This window comes from Antechinus flavipes, chromosome 3 (assembly GCF_016432865.1).
Source record: "Antechinus flavipes isolate AdamAnt ecotype Samford, QLD, Australia chromosome 3, AdamAnt_v2, whole genome shotgun sequence".
NCBI lineage: Eukaryota > Metazoa > Chordata > Mammalia > Dasyuromorphia > Dasyuridae > Antechinus > Antechinus flavipes.
In genome coordinates this window covers 377034901-377051697 of record NC_067400.1, presented here as the reverse complement: position 1 = coordinate 377051697, position 16797 = coordinate 377034901, and the positions used below count along the sequence as shown (strand labels likewise).

At 35.7% G+C, this 16797-nt stretch overlaps 1 protein-coding gene across 1 annotated transcript in view; it reads right to left on the bottom strand.

Annotated features, from left to right (window-relative positions):
• Nucleotides 1-15918, bottom strand: part of ACVR2A (activin A receptor type 2A) — a 134442-nt gene extending 118524 nt beyond the window's left edge. The window contains exon 1 of the mRNA XM_051985830.1: nt 15454-15918. Within this exon, the coding sequence (XP_051841790.1) occupies nt 15454-15508 (55 nt within the window). The 5' untranslated portion in view covers nt 15509-15918. The remainder of the gene's footprint in view (nt 1-15453) is intronic.
• Nucleotides 15919-16797: the final 879 nt, after the last annotated feature.

Here is a 16797-nt window from a genome sequence, read left to right as displayed (position 1 = left end):
ACTAGCTATGTGACCCTGGACAAGTCACTTAACCCTTTTGCCTTGGTTTCCTTGTCTGTAAAATGAGCTGGAGAAGGAAATGGCACACTATTCCAGTATCTTTGCCAAAAAAAATTCCAGATGAGGTCATTTAGAATCAGACAAGACTGAAACAACTGACAATTATCCTGATTGTAGCTACGCTTTGTTTATAATTGTTATTATGTTGTCTTCTCCATTAGAAGCTCATCATAATAAGGGACTGTCTTTTTCCTCTTTGTAATCCCAGTACTTAGCCCAATGTCTGGCACGTAATAAGTACTTAAATGATTTTTTGATAGATTTATAGGATACCAGTTATAATCACCTAAGGACAAGATGTTGAAAACTTGGTTTTACTGAAAGCCCAAAGAAAGGAATGGAAGCAAAGGATATTTAAATCATCTTAGTCACCTGTCAGTCCAGATAGGCAACCTCCATTTATTTACATTTTTCTGCAAATATCCCTGGCTAACTTAAAGAACAAAGAAAAAGGCCAGAAAAGTTGGCCCCACCAAAAGATCTGTTAACTACTGTATTCTGCAGAATATAAAGAGGTAAACAGGGCTTAAGTAACTTTTCATCATTACATGGAAAGATAGGGATTTCAAAAATTCTTATGCTCTAATGAAAATCTAAGGTTAGTTGTTATACACTAATGATGCAATATAGCCTCTACAAAAGTAATAATGTAACTTTTGAAACAAAGGAGGATAGCAGTTTTGCAACTTTATTTCAGGCCTGCACCTTTACATTTCTCCTAGATACCATTTTAATAAGGCACTTTTATAAGTCAGGACGAAGTCCTGCCTTAAATGTAAAACATTAACATACTCTATTCATCAATCACAAACTGACAATAATTTTAAGTTTCACTAATAGATAACATTAAAGCCAAAAAGTGCTACAAAAATTCTTAATAGTTGACATTTGTGCCTCTCACGGTAACTATGAGGATAAAGAAAGCTAGAATTCTGCCTAGAATTCAGAAAATGATTTTACTATGAAAAGAAGTTATAAACGTACCATTTGTTTGATTTTTCCTTACACAATTTGTTCTCACCATTTCAATAAAGTTCAACTTGATTATTTTGGTTGTATGATCAATATATCATAAATAAAAAATAACATGTTATCTGAAACCAATGATACTTACCCATCAGCGGGACAAGGGGGTATAAATAACTTCCCCCATTCTTAGTAGTGATAATGTTGAAGATAACAATTTTCAAACTGAAGAAGGGAGGAAAATTGTAGCCATGGAAAAGAATTAGGTAGCAAATTAGAAGTTATTCATCCAAAGATGTACTCTCCCCCAACTCTGTAGTGTTAAATGTCAAATTCTTAAATATCCTATTCTTCCTTTCCAGTCCTGAAAAAAATCTGAATTCTTTTATCATTTTCAAATTATTAATCAATAATAAGTTTTAAAAAAACCTTATAACAATATGTTGAGAAAAAAAGTAAAACCCAGATTTTAAAGGAAAGAATACTTTAATAAACTAGAGTAATATACATCAGCATATGCTGCTGGTTAAAATAAAATTGTGTTCATTTTATTTTGTTCTGTTGTTTTATCTAATGCACTGAATTTAAGGCTGTTTGCAAGATATATAGCTATAAGCATCCATCGGTGTTTTCCTGAGTGTTACTGTGAGACAGGATCACAGTCAATAGAACATGGGGCTCGGAGAAAGGAATGCCTGGGTTAAAATTCCACCTCAAACTTCAGCTGTGTGGCTCTGAGCAAGGCATTAGTAATCTCTCTAAATCTCAGTGTCTCTGTCTGCAAATGGAGCCTGAGAGCTATCAACGAATTAGAGCAGAGCTTAGAATTAGGTCACAATATTTTTAAAGCTAGAGGGAGCTCTAACCACCACATCAGCCAATTAAGAAAATGATGCCCATTAAAGTTAAGTGATCTGCTTAAAGTCACACAGTTACCAGTAGAATCAGGTCCAAAACTAGTCTTCTGACTCAGATCATTGGTTTTTCAACCATGTGTTTCTGACAACTGAAGCTTTAAATTTGATAAATTATGTTTTCAGTGCTTAAATAGTCGATAACTGTTGGCAAATTTTGAGTCTTTTGACAGAATGCAATGATTTAACAGTTTTGAAAGTCATTTTGACAAACATTTTAAATCTCTATTTTTATTTAAATGAAGACAAAAATCTTAGTATGTTTCTAAATATATGATAAATAAGACTATAAAAGGATGCTTTCATAGGGACCATGTTCTTTGTTAGATGTGGGGAATATGGTACTTTCAATGATTATAACTTTCCAACCAAAACAGATTATTTCATTTTGGCTGATTGCAAGTTCTTCTTTAAAAAATAAAAATAAAGACCGGTTTCCAACACATGTACTTCCTTAATCTCCAAAGAATTAATATTATTAATGTTAATAAACAATTGAGAAACAAATGAGTATACAGTAATAGGAAAATGTATGCCTAGAAATGAAGATGGACCTGCAAAAGGAGATAGGCTGGTTTTGTAGCAGTATCTCTATATGGGTGACAACAGGCCATCCATACCACATACCTAAGAGAATGAAGAGCTCTAGAAGAAAGCAATTATTACCTCAAATGAATTAATCCCTGATGAAAGATTTTTGGGAAGACATGAAGTCCAAAAAGAAGTTATCATCTGTATTATAGTAAGAAGAATCCAAATTCGATTAAAAATGGAAAAGATTCTGAATGGGAGATGACAAATAGTACAATTTGATGGGATTCAAAAATCCCTGAATGAATTAGAAGAGAAATAGATCATATAGTCCTCACAGTAAAAGAGAGATAAAGGTAATTACAGAAGATAAAATAGATAATTATGATTACCTGAAACTGAAAAGCTTTTCCTAGCCAAAACGAACTTACTTAAGAAGGTGTAGAGGGCCCCAGATAGCAATTTGTCTGCGGCCCTGTACAAGAAAGGAAGTGGTCAAATGGGAGAAAATCTTTGTATCACTTTTCTCTGATATGGGTTTGGTATTCAAGAGATACCATCAATTAGTGTAAACACACACACACACACACACACACACACACACAAAGACTAACAGTCATTCTCCAATAGATAAATGGTCAAAGGACATAAACAGTTCTCAAAAAAAGAATTACAAAGTATTTAAAACTACAAGAAAGAATGCTCCAAATTATTAATCATAAGAGAAATGCAAATCAAAACAATTTGATGTTTCATCTCACATCCTATAAACTGGAAAAAATTACAGAACTGGCAACAATAAATGCCAGAGGGGTTGTGGTATTTATTATTGTTGGTAGAACTATGAAATGGTACAACCAACCCTCTTGGAAAACAATTTAGAATTATACAAATAAAATGACTAATATGCCCATATCCTTTGCATCAAAGCCTCCATTCCTGGACTTAGACCCCAATGAAGCCATAAATAAAAAGAAAATTTCCATACATTTCAAAACTCTTATAGCATGAGTTTTTATGAGACCTAAGAATTCAAAACAGAGTAGATGTCTAATAACTTGCCCATCAACTGAGGAATGATTAAACAAATTATAGTACAAGAATATTATGGAATATTACTGTGCTATAAGAAATGATGCATGTGATAAACACAGAGAATCATATAAAGATCTATATGAACTAATAAGAGAACAAAGTAAGCAGAGTTAAGAAAAAAAATACTTAACTAAATAACTAAAATAATGTAAATGGAAAGAACTACACACCAGAAAAAGAGAAGGCAAATGTAACATAATTTAAATGATCAAATAGTCTTCAATGAAGAGATATGAAAAGATATTCCCAACCCACCCCTTCATGGAGATGGAAGTATTACACATTACATGTTGGCTTTTTCTCCATATTAATTATTGCCTTTTTTTTCCTTCTAAAAACATTGTTATATGGGATGGTTCTCAAGGATGAAGATATGAAGGGATATTTGTGGTAACTATGATAATATAATCAACACTGACCTGAATCTAGTAAGATGAAAATTTAAAGACACAAATGTTAAAGTCTTGCATTTGGGCTCAAGAAATAAACTGCAAATACCTCAGCAGATCACCTCAAAAAGATATTTTTAATGAACATTTTAGCAGACAGCAAATTCATGTAGTCCACAGAGCAGACAAAAAAGGCTATTACAGTCTTAGATTATGTTAAAAGAGTTCTAGGTTCATGAAAAAGAAAATAATTGCACAGTATACTGACCTAATCAGTCATATGGAGTTCTGTGTTGATTTAGGGGTACCAAATTTTCTGAAGAATCTTGATTAACTGGATATATGTCCAAAGGAAAGTTAACAGAATAATAAAAGGTTTCAACTCCTTGCTATGTGAGATGAGTCTAAGGAACTAAAGAAAAGGCTCAGGGCCAGCTAGATATCACAATGGATAGAGTACCAGCCCTGAAGTCAGGAGGATTTGTGTTCAAATTCCGCCTTAGACATTTAATACTTCCTACCTATGAGACCCTAGGCAAGTTACTTAACCCTAATTGTTCAGTGGAAAAAAAAAAAAAAAAGGCTTGGATGAGACAAAATAAATGTTTTTAAGTACTGGAAAGCTTGACAATACAGAATAGTGATCACCCTTTTTCTATTTCACTCTAGAAGGCACAACTATGAACAATTAGCAAAACGTACAAAGCGACAAATTTAGGCTTGATATAAGGAAAAATTTCTCTAAAAGTTCTAAAATGACCAAAATGGAATGGAATGCCTTGGAAGGTAGAGTGTTATCCTTCATGGAAGGTCTTAAAGCAAAGGCCCACTTCAAGCAAACAGATTATAATTTGTTGGATGTATAGTAAGAATTCTCTTTCATGTACAGATTGAACTAAACAGAAATTGTTCTTTTCAACTTTGATCCTGTGGATAATGATCCACATGATAATAAGATCATTATCTTTATTACAAAAACTTTACTACCAAAAAAAAAAAATCTCCTTGTAAAAATTAACAGACTTTTCTGCTTATGAGCTCCAAATTGAAAAAAAAAAAAAAAAAACTGAAAGTAAAATAAAACTACCAAATTTTATAATATTTTAAATGTAACTATTTTTAAGAAATAAATAACTGGATCTTAAAGATCTATCCATCAATTAATACCATTTTCTCTCCTTTATCATGAAAGGTACTATAGGGGATAAAATGGTTCCCTTATGACTGTACTTAAAAAAAAAAGTTATTGTCTTTAAAAACTTATGTCTACTTTTAAATGGAAAGGTCTCTAAGAATCAATGTAAGAAAATGTAGCACAGAAAAGTCTCTAACTTTTATAAAACAATATATACAAATACTACAATCTACATGATGAACACAGAGGATTTAGCAATGACTGAAAACTTTAAAAGTATGCTGAATCATTATACTTAGAATTCTATAAAAAAAAGAAATATCACAACAGAAGCATTTCCAATATGCACTATTTATCCACCCCTTTTCCCACATATATTCTTCTCAAACACTACTCAAAAATATCCTCCCTCTTCTGATGGTTTAAAAAATAATTTTAATGTCTATGGCATTGAACTTAAGGAAGATTTGGGTTCAAATCTCACTTTATACACTTAGCAGTTGTGTGATCCTGGCTGGACAGGTCATTTAACCTCTCTGTGGCTCAATTTCCTCATCTGCAAAATGAGAAAGTTGAACTCAATAATCTCTATGACCCATTTCAGCTTTAATCTATGACCCTACAAAGTTATACACAGAGATTATTCCCAAATCTATTTAATTTATTCATACCCAAAATCATCTCTCAAATTGTCTATAAGACACTTCCATGTGACGAAACACACAGCTTCTCTCATACGCTCTACAAAGCTCTTTTCTTTGCTCATTTTTAGAATTATTACTGGTGATAATGATGATGATGATGATAGCCAACATGTATATAGTGCTTTAACGTCTGTAAAGCATTTAAGAAATATCTGATTTGGTTCTCAAACAATTCTGGGAGAATAAGTGCAATTATTATCTTCATTTTGCAGAAAAAGAAACCAAGGCAGACAGAAGTGACTTGCCTACAGCTAGTAATTATCTGAAGAAATATTTGGACTCAAGTGTTTTTACCTTCAAACTCAACCCTCTATTTTCTATACCATCTAGATTCCTAAAGCAATTATAGATTCTTCCAAAACTTTATATAGAGGTCCCAAAATCCCACGTATAATTTTTTAATTATTTAATGCCATACTATCTATATACCATAAATTTCATTAGCTGTTCAAATTTGGAATGAAGAGAAACAGCATTTTCCTCATATGCCTCTTCTAACTTCATTTAAGTGTTCATTATATGAATTCTAAAATCAGTTAAGGCCTCTCTTTAATCACAGCTGCTGTTTCAGGGAGAGTGATAAAGTATAAAAAGTACAATCAGAAAATTTAGTGTTGTGATATGGGAGCCAACTGCCAGTGGCTGCTGGAGGTCTAACTCAGACCTGTAGGATGGATCTCTTCATGTGAGAGGAGGATGATGATAATTCAGGGAAACTGAGAGGCAGTTACTGTTCTCTGACCTCTCCAGAGAAAGGCAGTTGCATTGTCTGACCTCTCTCATCTTCCCTCTTGCCTCTAATTTATTTCATTCCCCATCCAGAAAGAACATCTGCATCAGCAAAGGCTGCCTTGCAACTCCTTCAGATGTTATGATTCACAGCTCTGGAGGCTCTTGGAGAACTGACCTGCCCCTTCACCTAGATATGGTCCTTAACAATTTAGGTTTGGATGCTAACTTTGTGATTTAACTAGTTTGATAACCCTGGACAAATCATTTAGCCTCAAAGAGATTTCCTAAGAAATGAGAAATACAGGAACTACCTGTTATTGTGAACAAACTAATTGAGTTATCATTATACTAACAAAAAGGACTTCTAATCACATCTTTTTTCCTCAATGCTATGCAATAGTTCAGATTCCATTAAATAACCACTGCTGTACAATCTAGTCTTTATATATTGTGAATACTTTCTTTTATTTTCCTGACTTAACTTTCTTTCCCTTTTATACACACAGCTCTGCTGAAATTAAAACAAATTCTTATCCATCTACCAGGACACATTCTTTCTAATTGTAAAGCTTATCCTCATCTTGCAAGTGTTTCCCCAGGGAATATACTGAAATTTTCCTTATTAATATGTACATATATCTTAATATGTAACTTTATATTCACTGTCTTAATTTTGTTACACTGACATAGCCTACAATATAAAGCAGAAATTCTGCTTTTTGTGTGATTAATAATAATTTTTTTTTAAAGGCAGTCCAGTTTAGAGCACTGGATTTCAAATCAATTGGCCTGAATATGAATCCTCTCTCTGTCACTTAACTACCTGTGGGATGTTGGGCAAATCACTTAAGCTCTCTGAACCTCAGTTTCTTCACTAGTAAAACAAGAGAAGTGAACTTGCACTTCTAAATCAACCACTCTAAGCACTAAGTATTTCTAAATAATAATTAGTAAATTTTTATTTAGACTCCTTTGCTCTGCCCCACCCCACAAAGACAATGACTTAAATGACTCAAAAACTTCAATCTACTTCCGCTTTAATATAACTATTATACATCAGCAATTTTTTGTAAATGAGAACAGACTTTATCAAGTAGATTGTTTTCCCTGATAATGAGAATGATTATAAAAAGTCAAATTTGAGCCTATTTTTTGAAAAAGATTTTCAAATTAATACAGATGAAAGCTAAGTAATACAGTTTTTAAAAAGAGGAAGAAGAGGAAAGAAGGACAAGAAAGGAGGAGGAAGGAGGAGGGAATAGGGAGAAGGAAAAAGGGAAGAGGGAAAAGGGAGGAAGGAAGAGAAAAGAGAAAGGAAAAGGAGGAGGGAGGAGAAAAAGGAAGGGAGAAAGGAAAAGGAAGGAGAGAAAAGAAGAGGGAAAACAGAGAAGGAAGGAGGAGGGAAAGGAAAGGAGGGAAATGGAAGAAGAAGGAAGAGAAGATTATGACTACCCCAAAATAAAGAAAAACAATATCCCCTTAGGATTTCTCAAATCAAATCTTTAAAGGAAAATCCAAACTAAGGACCTTGGGGGTGGAGGGTGGGAGGTGGGGATGGAATGCTTAGAATTGAACTTTGAAAAACAATATACCCTTTTTTCAGTTGTGTCTAACTCTTCCAGGTCCTATCTGGAGTCTTCTTAGCAAAGATACTGGTTTGCCATTCCCTTCTCCAGTTCATTTTACAGTTCACGAAAAATGAGGCAAACAGGGTTAAGTGATTCTCTCAAGGTCACACAGCTAGGAAGTTTTCAGAAAGATTTCAATTTGAGAAGATGAAACTTCCTGAATCCAGGGCCAGCACTCTATCTACTATACCACTTAGCTACTCAGTGCCCTTTTACGGCTCCTAACAAGCATATAGGAAGATCCAGGAAAAGTTAAGAGATTCTTAGCCACTATACAACCAAAAATGTTTCTTTAAAAACTGTTTCCACATGACAAATAGTTACAGAAGCATGTATTTATGTAGGACAACATGTCCTGATAGGAAAAGAAATTTAACCCTGTGGCTACCAAGGAATCTTTTTTTACCTTCTGAGATTTGGCCCTTATTCAATCTTTGACTGTTGAAGGGCTGATTTAAGTAAAATATCTCTTTCTAACATCTAAACTCAATTGGAGATACCACAACTTACAAAGAACATTGACATAGGTATGACCAGAGTGATGAGGTAATGCAAAATCCTGACATTTAAAAATCAACTGAAGAAACTAGAAATGTTTAGACTGCAAAAGAAAAGATTAAGGGGGCCATGCCAATTGTCTTCTAATACCTGAAGGAATATCACTTGTTCTGCTTGGCTCAGAAGAATAAAATATTAGAGTCAGAGAGGCAGATTTATAATTTAGTCAAAAAAAAAAAAAAAAAATTCCCAACAAATTAGAACTAACCCAAAAATGGAATAGAACATTTTCTAAGGTAGTGCTACAGAGCTGCATGAAGAGGTTCATTGACCAATCTCTGTCAGAGATACTATAGAAGGTATATTTTAGGTATGAATTAGACTAACCACTCCAAAGTGATTTGTCTTCAGTTCATGCAGGTAATGTTTAAGTAGCAGTGCTCGGTTATGACCTCAGGTCCACACTGGTGCCAAATCCCACCACTTCTTCCACTGTACCATATTAATTCTTCAAAAAGAGAGACTTGGAAGCCAAATTACATTAATAGTTGATGAAACCAAGGCTGTTTCAACATGGAAAAGATTTCAGTTGAAATACTAGATGCCTTACCTTATTTGAGGGAGTATGACGAGGAAAAAAAGAGAGACTTATTTTATATAACCCAGACAGATGCAGGACCAATAGGTTGAAATTCTAGGAAGGCATATTTCAGCGCAGTAAAGGGAAGAATTTCAAAGCAGTAAAGTCATCTAGCAGTGAGATAGACTGATTTATAAGTTCACTAGAATTGTTCACACAGAAGCTACATGACACTCAAGGCTACTGTAAAAAGAATTTCTTCACCAAAGGGACTTTACACTTTCTAAGGATATGAAAACATATGGGGCAAACAAGGAAGACAGTTAAAGATATTGAAAACTTTAGGACCAAATCTTTCTTAGTAAAGTGTCTACTGTACACTCAAAGCATATAATCATAGGATTTCTGAACTGGAAAAAAAAAAACCTTTTGAGACCATCCACTTCCAATCCCTTTCATTCACTCATTCAGCTGACAAAGAACCATGCAGAATACTGAAGGAAAGGAAAATAATATAGGATTCCTGTCTGCAATTGAGGCCAAGAGAAATTAAATAATTTTATCAAAGTTATATGGTTACTATCAGAAACAAGACTAGGAGTTTTATCTCTTCACTCCCAATCTTTCTGTAAAACCCTTTTGTCATCAGTGCTTCTGCTTTCATAAGAATCAGATGAAAACACAAGGTTAAGAAGACCTTATTTATACTTATCATCAACCCAGTCATGCCTACTAAAATCCTTACTTCAAATCTGAGCACATCCATTATATCTATAATAAATTCCGAGTCATTGTGCCAAATGAAATATGACCATTATATGCCTTAGATGGGTCACAAATGTGAATTATTATCACTAAATGTTTAAAAGTGGTCAAGAGAAAATTAGCTTGGAAAAAGAAGGAAAATAAGATCAATCTTGAGAATTTTTTCCCCAGTTATTCTCTTATTTTCTTCATTTCTACTCCTCACATCTAAATATACTACTCCTGGCATCTTCAGGTTCAGTCTTCAAGCTGAAATCAATGCTTTGTCTAGACGTCACATTTAAAACCTAACAAAGTGAAATCTGCCACACAGGACTTCAAATGTAATGTGCATGCTCACTAGGCAGATTTGGGCTATAAAAAGAAAGAACCATTAAACATTAAAAGACAATTTAGTTTTTAAATGTCACAGAAAAATTAAAATTAAATGAAATCTTAAGAAAGGAATTTTATTTATATACACACACATTTTTACACATACACATATATACATACATACATACATACACACACACATATAATACACTAAGAGATTACTGAGAGATGTTCAATCTATTCAACTAGGGGTAAGAAATACTATTCCCAAGTTTGTATGTATAAATGCATGTGTCATTCCAAAGACCAATGAATGATTTGTTGAAAGAACAATTGGAAAGTAGTCAATTTTCAATGATATTAATTCAATCTGTTTTAATCTATTAAATTAAGTGTCAAGACTTTTTTGGAGGGAAGTCACCAGGGTAGGTAAGCCTTAGCCAGTCAGTCCCAGACATCGATAAAATAGATACAAAAAAAGCAAAAAGGGACAGGAGGGAAAAAAAGACAAAGGAATTAAGAGTGGGGGGAGGAAAAAAAACAGGAGACAATGAAGAAAGTATATAAAGGGATACTGCTAGAGTGCTCTCCAACAACTTGGCTCATATTACAACTTAAACCAACTTCTAAAAGAAAGACAAGACAAAACATTACCCACTTATATCAGTAAAAGAATAAAAAGGCAAATTTAAGACACAGATCTATGATAAAAAGCCAAGGGAATTCCACAATAAAAGCAAACAATAAAAGCAACACACAAGAATCTTAGAATAAGAAAAAAAGCCAAAAAGAATCACAGGTATCCAGATCCTCATGTATAAGGACCACAGAATTTTAGAACTGAAAGAGTACCTAGTTCAACCTCTTCATGTAATAGAAGAAATTGAGGCCTAGAAAAGTGATTTGCCCACAACAATAGAGCTTGTCAGCATCAAGACTGGGATCAAATCAAAGTATTTAGTCCTATACTCTCCATGCTTCTCAATTAAATTTTTGTGAGTCAAATTTATTTGAAAAATCATCAGCAATGTTAAGACAACATTGCTGAGAAGCTGTTATTAAAGTATCAAAATAAGACAAGCACAGCTTTTTTAAGAAGTTACTTCAGGATTTTCTTCTGCGGGTATCTGCTGCTTACTGAGTATGAGTTTCATTGGAATTCTCAATATGGTTGGTTAAAATTTTCTTAAAAACGAGAGTTCCACCACTAATTATAACTAACTCTTATCCTTCTAAAGAGCAAGAGCACTTATCAGAGGTTTATTCAATGTAATTACAAATGTTGATAATAATTCTAGGCAACACACACACACACAAAGAAAACAACATACAATGCAATATTTTCTAAAGGTCTTTAGGACTTAAACTACTCTTTCGAAAAAAAACTGAATTTAAATAGTCTTCCATAAAATGCTACAATGAAACACTAAATAGTGCTAATTAACCCAATCCAACTGCAAAACTTGCAGCCATAATGTTAAAAATAAAAACCAAAAAAATCAAAAACCTCAAGACATCTCAACAAGAACATAGAAATGAATCCTTTAAGTTGACTACCCCAGCACATGAGATACAGGTCCAGAGCAAACATAACAATATATTTAACCCTTAAGTTGACTACCCTAGCACATGAGATACAGGTCCAGAGCAAACATAACAATATATTTAACCCTTGAAAAAAGTATTCACAAGTATTCTATTTTAATTTTTAAAAAAACAAAACAAAAACCATGCACTATATTTATGGTGGTCATCACAATGTATGATAGAAAATCTTAATGAACTAGAGTTAATTTTCTAGTATATTTGGATGAAATCATTCAAGAAAAGATGATGAAAAGTCTTCCTATAAAAAGTTGATTAGCTATTACCAAAACAATATACTTATAGGTGTTCTCTCTCTCCTTCACACTCTCTCTCTCTCTCTCTCTCTCTCTCTTTACACACACACACACACACACACACACACACACACACACACACACACACACACGAGAGATTCCATTCACTGGCAAAATAGTTGCTTTTTTTTTTTTTTTCTAAAGGTAGGAGAATTCTATAAACCAGAGAAAATTAAAGCGTTTCTTTACATCTGAATTGGATGTCTCTGGATATACAGTTTGAATTTGTGTCGATACAATATTCAAAGATTCTGATTCCCAGAATACAATAAAGCATATCAAATAATGTACTCTTTTACAAATGGAAGGATTTACTATTACAGAAAAAAGAAAACTTGAAATGCCTACCTGAATTAAATGAAACTACCTGCTAATACAACAATGTTTTTAGTTCTTGTTTTATCAAAGATAGCTAATAGATGTCTTGTTTTCAATGAAATCCTAGGAAGTTTTCAACTTATTTCAATATATTTCAAATATTATAATAGTGTAAGAACTCATGATAAACTGAGGTTCTTAAACACAATTATAATCATCCTGATATTTTAAAAATTTCTGGAAAGAAATATGAAATAAAATGTTAAAGATGAGGTGATAATCACATTTTTATTTTGTCACATTTTAGAAGATAAAAAAGAAAACTGACTAAAACATTCAAAACCAAGGAAATTATGAAGAGCATTCTAAAATGATTCTAAGTCCCTAAGATATCTCTCTTAGGAGATTAAAATAATAAATTAAAAGTTATACACACTTATCTATAAACTGACTTTGCATAGCCTGACCTCTGAGTATAAATAAGTCAATATTTAGAAAAATTAAATAAGTTTGTGAGACTTAAGAAAATATCTTAACAGAAAACCTAATATAGGATAAAACTTTTCTTCTCTCTTATTCTTATTTTTTTAAAAAAAGGGATAACTTATAGAATATATACTAGCCCAGAAAGATCAATATTAAAAACAAGTTTTTAAGAAGAAAAATAATCACAAATATTTCAATAATGATAGATTTTATACCAAAGATAAAAATCAACAATAGGGGCAACACAATAAAATACTCAGAGCACATCTACTTGAAAAAAGAAATCCTTTAAAAATCTACTATTTTAAGTTATAAAATTACTCAAATGTTACTAACGATTAGATCTTTAGAATTTTTTAGCTATGCAATATTTATTTTCTTTTTTTCCTACCAGTTTTATGTAAATGAAACATTCTACAGCAGCAGAATTATGACTATTTACCTGCTGGCCTAGTGAAAATGATCTTACAGGAAAATCGCGGCTCAATTTCTCTTCTCTTACTCCCAAGCTAAGTGGAGAAAGCTGCAAGAGCTATACAGCAAGCCTCTTTATTCCAGAAGAAATGCCTTATATATCTGCTCAAGAACAACCTTGTTCACCAATTAGTATGACTCAGGTGGGTTTGGAATGGAGTAATGTCCACAATTCCTTGGGCAGTTAGAAGCAATCATGCTCCTCCTCCTTGAAGGCAGGAGGACTGAAAAGGGGGCTCAATAGAAGATTCCTAAGAACAAGAGGAATACACCAACCAGAGCATATGAGGATAGAATAGGAGTACTGAGGAAAATAAAAACCACATTAAAGCACTTTGCAAGCAAGAGCAAAAGATTTAATGTTATCCAGGCCTTCATTTTTTTTTAGCCATGCCATTGTTCATCTTCCCTCCCAAATCATGCACAAAAAGAGCTGTCAGCCTGCCTTAAGCACGTTCCTTCTTCCATTTAAACAGACATGATTCTTTTGGTTAATCTCTGGCAATGATCGCCATTTCACAGCACATTCAGCCCACCCGGAACTGATCAATACCACTACAGACATAAGACTAGACTTTATCCATTTATTAACCACAAGGAAATGTACCATTCAGCAAAATCCTATAGAATTCAAAGGTTGTGTGTGTGTGAAGGGGGAGAGAGGGAGAAAGAGAAAGACAGAGAGAGGCAGAGGGAGACAGACGGAAAAGGAAAGAGAGAAGGGGAGAGAGAGAAGGAGAGAGAGAGAGAGAGAAAGAGACAGAGACAGAGACAGACATTGAGAGATAGAGACAGAGAGACAGAGAGAGAGACACAAAGAAATGACTACCACCCCCTATGGCAAGTAAGATTAAGATATGGCCACAAAAATCCAACTGTCAAATGACAGATATGTAATGGTCTTTTCACTTTACAACCTACGCAATTAAGTAATAACTGTAAGGCAAACAAATCTAATATATTCTAAAGTATATTTAATCTATTTTATATATACTGTATATGAATGCAGACCTCGACTGTTTAGTAGTACAACGTTTAGATTTTCGAATGCAAAAGACTAGACATCTTTTCCAACCACTGGTTGCAACTATAAAGCATTCTCTCAAAATCAAAATTTCAAATAGAAAAATAGCTAGATCATCCTTCCAAATACTGATATCAATCCTAAAACATTCGCACCAAAGAATTCAATTTTTTGCCCATAGGTTGTTTTACATAAGCAATTTTCTTTCTAAGAAAACAATATCTCTAAGCAGGAGTTTTAAAACAGGAAGCCTCCGGTAGGTGAGCAAATCTATATTTACAAAGGGTACTCGAAAACCCAGCACATTACCATAACACAGAGATCAAATACATCCTCTGCATACAGTACTAGTTAATTACTCCCAGAACAACAACTAATTTTTTTTTAACGCTGGTGGACACTGAAGTTTAAGATGTGTGACCCACTTGAAATAATAAGATTATTGATTACAGATGAAGGTTTCTTATACTATCAAAATTAAGTAGCAGTTGACTAAATTATTACAATAATGTTCACGAAAAATGCATTAATTTAAAAGCATTTGTTTTGAGAATTCCATTTCAAATGAAGCTACATATTTTGGAATCCGCCTTACCAGGTTTCAAATATTTACATAAAATGTCACCTGTGGTATTTGCGGCTTAATTGAAACCCCACAGAAGCTGTCATCCAACATTATGACCACAGACCATTTACTTTCTCACTCTGACAAATAGAGCTTTCACTCATGTCAGCAAACCAAGCTAATTCGAACCGATTAAAAAAAAAAATTCACGGAGGTTTCAAGATCATAATCAAACGGGGGGGGGGAGGGTTAAAAGGTTTTGGGGTTGTTTTTTTTTTTTTTTTTGAGGGGGGAACCTCACCAATCTCCACCGAAACAAAACGACCGGACAACAACAAGCCACCACCACCACACTCGCCCAACTCCAACCTACCTGAAGAACAAGAGATAAGAAAGACAGCAAACGCCAACTTTGCAGCGGCTCCCATTTTCCCGAGGCACCGGGGAATCCGTAGCAAGTTCTGGCGAGATCTCCAGTGCCCTGGGTCTTCCTTGGAGCCAAACCCCCCGGTGTCCAATCAACCGTCATAAGGCATAGTCGGAGCTCCCTCGATCGAAACGCTCCACGGGGCGGGCAACACCAGCAACAACAATCACAACAAAAGGCAACACCAGAAACCAAAAAAATAAAAAACAAAAAATCCCAGCACCACACACACAGGCTCCAAAAATTTTTTTTTAATAATTAAAAAACAAAAAAGGCACCACCGACAAAAGCAAATTTAAATCACTGTCAAATTCACTGTCAACTCGTCTCCCCTCTCATAGCTCGCTGAACAAAACGCCAGCGGAGGGGAGGAGGCGGAGAAGCAGGAGGAGGAGGAGAAGGAGGAGGAGGAGGAGAAGGCGGAGGAGGAGGAGGCGGAGGAGGAGAAGCGGGAGGCGACGGCGGCGGCGGCGGCGGCAGCGGCTGCCGCCCGGACAGTCCGGCGATCGTGGACTCCAGTCCGATGTCCGGACCGACCTTCAACCCGGACGCCCAAAGTCCGGGAACCCTCTGGACGAAACGCCTGCAGCGGCGGCGGCAACGGCAGTCGTTGCGATTGGTTGTGGTCGCGGTGGCGGCGGTGGGTGCTGCTGCGGCGGCGGCGGCAGCGGCAGCGGTGGCGGCGGCGGCTGTGTCCAGGGCTTCGGTTCCGAGATCGGCCGAGTTTTTTCGGTCCCCGGCCTCCCCTTTGGCGCCCCGCCCCCCAAACTTCCGGTTCCGGCAAAAAGCAGGAAAGCAAGGAGCGAGCGAGGAACGGCCGGTGGCGGCCGGGCGCGGCAGACGCGCGTGTCTGGGCCGGGAAGGAGATGAGATGGTTAGGAAAGGGAGGTGGCGAAGGAGGAGTGCGGAAAGCAAGGCGAGGGGAGGGGATGAGGGGCGGGACGGTGGAGGGGGGCGGGGCGGCGGAGGGGGGCGGAGCTCCGCCGGACTGACGAGGGGGAAGGATTGGAGCTGGCCACCCCCCCTCCGCTCCCCTATCCTCTCCCCTATCCTCTCCTCCCTTTCTCTTTCCTCCTCCCCCCGCCTCACTCAAATACCGCGACGTCTCGACGCCGTTGTTCTATGGGGAGATCCCGCGAGACCGAAGCGCGGGCGCCCCTCGACCCCTGACCTGTTTGCTGCAGTTGGTGCTGCGGAGGGGGGAAGTGGCCCAGTATTCCTTCAGCCGCTAGGCTTTTCTTGTACCTCCCCACCCTAGTTACTATAGATGAAGCCCATTGCCTCTCCGGA